This window comes from Polypterus senegalus, unplaced genomic scaffold, assembly GCF_016835505.1.
Source record: "Polypterus senegalus isolate Bchr_013 unplaced genomic scaffold, ASM1683550v1 scaffold_2475, whole genome shotgun sequence".
NCBI classification, from domain to species: domain Eukaryota; kingdom Metazoa; phylum Chordata; class Cladistia; order Polypteriformes; family Polypteridae; genus Polypterus; species Polypterus senegalus.
In genome coordinates this window covers 19,603-24,935 of record NW_024380379.1, presented here as the reverse complement: position 1 = coordinate 24,935, position 5,333 = coordinate 19,603, and the positions used below count along the sequence as shown (strand labels likewise).

At 48.2% G+C, this 5,333-nt stretch overlaps 1 protein-coding gene across 1 annotated transcript; it reads left to right on the top strand.

The window, feature by feature from the left end:
• Positions 1-1,391: 1,391 nt before the first annotated feature.
• LOC120520141 (cyclic nucleotide-gated cation channel alpha-4-like) lies at positions 1,392-5,333 on the top strand. Its single transcript, XM_039742745.1, has 2 exons — positions 1,392-1,436; positions 4,481-5,333. Exons 1-2 carry the CDS (start codon positions 1,412-1,414, stop codon positions 4,786-4,788), a joined length of 333 nt encoding a protein of 110 aa, XP_039598679.1. The 5' UTR covers positions 1,392-1,411; the 3' UTR covers positions 4,789-5,333.

Below are 5,333 nucleotides of genomic sequence, written 5' to 3'. Positions count from 1 at the left end.
AATCCATACGTTTACTTGAGGAGGACCACACGTGTCGGGCTCACACATCAGATATCTCCCTGGTGTTGACCTCGGTGCTTCCTTGATCATTTTAATTGCGATCAAAGCACCGATGAGAAGACCCCTCAGCAAACAGAAACAAAACCAGCGGTTTATATTTAGGAGGAGCAAATCTGCCCTGACAGCCCCCTTTATTTAGTTCATAATTAACAAGACCCCTCCAGAGTGAACTTCAGCCGCTGTCTAAATGTGTCTAACCCACATATTCCCCACGCCACCTACGAGACACGAACGATTACAGTCCCGAGACGGCGGAGCGGCGGCACAGCAACGTTCTGAAAGCCGCCACTTCACGTGGGCCGAGGGTCACCTGCACCGCCACCTGTGGCCGCCTCCACCCTGGGGCTCTCAGGCGTCAAACGCCCCGCCTCTCATGTGAAGTCACTCCGGCTCTTTTGCATGCCCCGCCTCCCAATTGTCTTGGCAAGTAAAGAAGAAGTCAGAGTTCTGCTGCACTCGCGTGGAGTGCCGACTTGCGACGTCCGCCTTCCCACTTCAGTGCGTTTGCGTGAATTTCTGGTCAGGATATTCAGAGAAATATTAGTGGCGGCCGATTTGTTATTTTGTCTGCACTGTTTTCATGATAATTCACAGCAAATTAAAGGTATTGAACGAGTTACACTTCACTGCAAACGCGTCATTTCTGGTTAACCAGGTTGTGTATTTGTATCCACCTTCATTGAAGCACACGGTAAGTGTCTGTCTGTCTGTCTAGTTGCTATGATTCTGCCATTCCAGCAGATGGCGCATCAGAAAACATTTCAGTAATGCATTTTATCACCATAAATGTTTTCTGATGCACCATCTGTTGGAATGGTAAATGCAAAGCATTTTATTACTACGTGCATTACGAAATCCAACCCAATAGATGTTGCCCTGCAAATGTTAACGCCGAGCTCTACGTCGATAATTTAGATTTCAGTGCATCTTAGCTGAGCAGCACAGCTAGTTTTATGTGACTGACGAAGGTGAAAGGTCGGTGTTGGGTCACAACTCAAAGAATCCGGGCAACTTTATTTACCCCGAATTGTTCAACTTGTAGTCTGGAGTCCTTGGGAACAGATTTGACAGACGCACAAATCACGAGGGGACGACTCGGCGTTTGACATAATCGTGCGGCGCAGTAAACGAAGGCAAATGCTCAGCGACTGCGTGCGGCCGCCAGTGAAGACCCCCGGCCCTCAAGGGAGCTGGCAGGCCAGTATAAAATGGAGGGTTCAGTCGTTTGCATCTCAGCTGCTCATAGCGGCTTTCTGTCTTTCTTCTCTTCAGGGTGAGTGTGAATTTACTGAAGAAGCAAAGAGCTTTCCGAAAAGTGTCCCATGGATTCCTCCGACAGCTTTCTACCAAAATGAAGCTGATCAGCTACACGACGGGTGAGTGGCAGCCGTTCGGGCACAGAGCGGGTTTGCAATGGGAGTCGAGTTCAGCGTGACGGCCGGCGGGACACAAACACAAAGTGAAGATCCACACAGAAGCTTGAATCTGAATTCATCACACGCGTCTCCCAGACGGAGAAAACAAAGCAAAGCAAACTGGGTAATGCCAGTCTGCCCTATACTGTGCCAACAGGAGAAAGAACAGTGTAGTCTGCCCGTCTAAGACGTGACAGAGCCCAGTACGGCTTGTGCTGTCCACCTTTCAGGAGGTAATCTAGGGGCGGCCAAATGGGGTATTTTGGACTTGAAGCCCCTGAAGTTGATGTAGTGACCACTGCAACTGGTTGATCACAGGTGAAGTTCTACTTCCTCCTCCTCCTCCTCCTCCTCTTCCTCCCCTGAAGCCATTCCTGAAGTGGTCAAGACCCTCTTAACAGTCCTCACCAAACTCCTCTCTCTTTTGCCAGTCCTTCTGACCCATCACCTGTGACAATGCCCTTCTCAACCTGGAAGTTGGCTTTGCCCCCCCGCCCCCTGGCATTCACACCAACTCAGTGTCTGTGATGCCACAGAAATAAAACTAAATAAATAAAGTGGCTGGCGGCCTTGCGTAAGAAATGCGACAAACGACAGGTGACCATTGAGTCCGCTTGTCGCCCGTTTGTTTAGCTCATAGCTCAGCTGTCCCAACATCTCATCCTGATTCTTCTCAAAGGTCCTCCAGGTTTCTCTTTCAACGTCATGTCTCAGTAGTTTGTCCCACAGTGAGCTTCCCAGCTTCAGTTTTAACTGCACTTCCCCTTCGTCTCCAGCAGGTGTCCTCGAGTGTCCGATTCACCCTCGCGGATCTCCTTTAAGGACGCCTTTGAGGATTTGAAATACGTGAATGAAGTCCCCACGCCGTCAGACTTAACAGTTCAATTCCCCGAGTCTCTCACGGTCAGACGCGTCCTGCAGTCCCACGATGCACTTGTTTGTTCTCCTCTGCACAGCTTCAAGTGCTTTCTTGCACTGTGGTGACCAGAACTCCCGATGTGGTCTTACGAGTGCGTCACGTACTCTGAGCAGATTGTCCCTCGACTTCAATTCATGACGTGACCTAACGTTTGATTTGCCCTTTTAATTGCTTGTCTGCATGACAGTCCTTCCCAGAGGTCTCTTCCTGTAGCTCAGTGTCTCCCATCTCGTATTTATGACCGACGTTCCCGTTGCCCTCGCGCAGCACTTTGCACTTTTCTCCGTTAAACTGCGTTTCCCAAGTGCCAGTCCAGGTCTTCTTGATTTGTTTTTGCTGCCATCCCTCCAGTTTCACTGTCATGTGCGAATCTGACGAGTTTACCGAGTGTCAATAATAGAAATCAGAAAAAGTAACGAGGGTCCAAGGACAGACCCCTGAGGGGCTCCACTGATGACCGCAGCCCATTCTCCTCTTGGCTCGTGTCGGTTAACCAACTTGAGCTCCAGTTCTGTGGGTCACCTCTGACGCCAGCAGTTTCTCGTTGCGGAATTCATCTTTGGTGTGAGACGACCGAGTCAAAGGCTTTGTGAAAGTCAATTCTGTCGTATGCTTTGATTTGGTCAACGACTCCAGTCGCTTCTTCAAAACAAAACCTAGAAGATTAGTATGGCAGGACCTTCATCTCATAAGCCCCGTTAGAATACTATTCTCATTTACGTGGCACCGAAGTAATTAGCAGATCCATGTTGTCCCCTTCTTGAAGATCGGAGTCACATCTGCAACTTTCCAGTGCTCAGGTGCTTCTCCCTTCTCAAGCGACTGCTCAAATGAAGGTCTACAGAGAGATGAGATCTTCCAGTACATTTGGGGAGACCCCGCCAGGTCCAGGGCTTTCATTTGTCTTCACCGTATTGAGGGCTTGAAGCGGAGCGGACTCTTGTGTCTTCTCTTGTGTCTTAAGCTCCATAAACTCAGAGTTTCCTTTTATTTCAGCTTGAGGCCTCCCGTCGTTTCTTCCTTTCTAAATAGTTGGCTGATATCTTTATTTGGTTCATTTGCTCTTTCAATCTCAGTTTCAACAGTTTCTGCATTTGAGCCCCACTCAGGTTTCTTAAACTCTTTTTTATCGTCGTTTTACTGGAGTAGAACTGAAGAACTGCTTGCTGTTCATTTTGGCTTCACTCGTCATTTTTATTTTGACGTTTCAACTCCTTTTTGGATCTCTCGCTGTAGTTTCTGGTATCCCTGCACGTCAGAAGTATCGGACTTTATTGACTTATTTTTTTGTATTCTTGCGCAGTGATCTTTTCAATTGTATTTTTTAAATGCACCTATTTATCCATTTTGGCCTCGCCCAGCAGATCTGTGAAGTGACACCAGCGGTCTTTGACAGTCGCTGAGCTTTTTGTTTGCCGGACTCTTCCTCGTCCCCATCATGTCCACTGTGCTCAAGTTCAAAGTCTTTGGTGCACATTTGTGTCAAACTCCATCTTGTTCAGATCACTTGTTGCTTAAACTCTCAGTAACGTCTGTTCTTCGTTATTTGAGAAGATGAGATCTGGACAGGTGGTCACCACATGGTGGGCTGGAGACCGACTGGGTGAGAAACCCATCAATGGCCATCTGCACCATTTCAGTTTCCTCTTTTGTATTCCTGACTGGTGCTTCCCAGTCAATGTTTAGAAACTGTAAACCACCCCTGACCTCTGCGTCTTACGTCTGACCTCTACGTCCTCTTTGCTACACGTTTGTCTTACTTGATTAAATGTTGTTATCTAACATATCAGAACTTGGTGGCCACTAGCAAACTCCACCGACCAGATCTCTGCCTTACAGACTCACTTCTCCCCACCCAGGACCCCACTGATGGCGGACGCTCTTGCCCCGCCCATGACCAGGCTGGTCCTCATTGGCTCCTTTTTCTCTTTGCGGACTACTGGCGCGTATCTGTCTTTAATATTTGAAACTTCTCAATAGGTTTTATTTCAGCCCACAATTGAGTTTTTGTCGAGATGAAGTGTCACTGCCTTCCCTTTGCCAAATACAATTACGAGAAGTGACGATGCCTTGTTCTTTCCCTTAGGCGAGTACATTGCACGCAGCGGAGACATCGGCACCGACATGTTCATCATCCTCAACGGGAGAGCTCAGCTGGAAAGAAATGGAACCAAGATGAACATGTTAGGCCACGGGAAGAGCTTTGGCGTTATCTTTCTAGTTGAACGAAAAATGCTGAAGGAGTCGGTGATCACCCGGAGCTACGTCGACATCCTGTCACTGTCCAGGGAGGACTTCGAGAAGGTGTCATCACTCTTCCTGCAAGACAAGAAGAAAATCATCAAGAGCGTGTCGGGGATGTTGATCAGTGGGAAAGAACAGGACCTGATGTAGGGATGGAGAAGAAGAAACTGGCGTGGAGACAGACTGAGCGAGGGGTTAGGACCCAGCGCATGACAAACCAACTCAGGGTCCCCGAGTGACACCTCAGCACGACTAAAGCCGGCACAAAAACTCAACAGCAGCGAATCGAGTTTCCATGTTTGAGTTGTTTTTGTTGTTTTCTCTCTGAAGTCCCCGTCAGTCAAATCGTTTATTCCAATTCGGGGAGAAAGCCAGATGGGCTCAGAGGTCATCACGACTGGTTTGGATTTTTGCTTTATGTTTGGAGGAGTGAAATCTTTTGCTGTGGTTTTAATGGTCACTCAGTTGGATTGTGAAGTACGGAGTGGAAGCTGCCGTTTTTTTCTTTGCAAACTCCAAAGACCTGCAGGATGTTCTGACGGGTGGGAGACGACACCACAATCAAGTGGCCGACCAACATCAAGTAAAGCCTTTGTCCTCTGTGGGAAATGTGGGCCGTGGAAGGAGCAGGACGAGGTCAGGACACAATCGTCACACATTGGGATTTGGACCTTCTCTTTTTCTTTTTTAATATC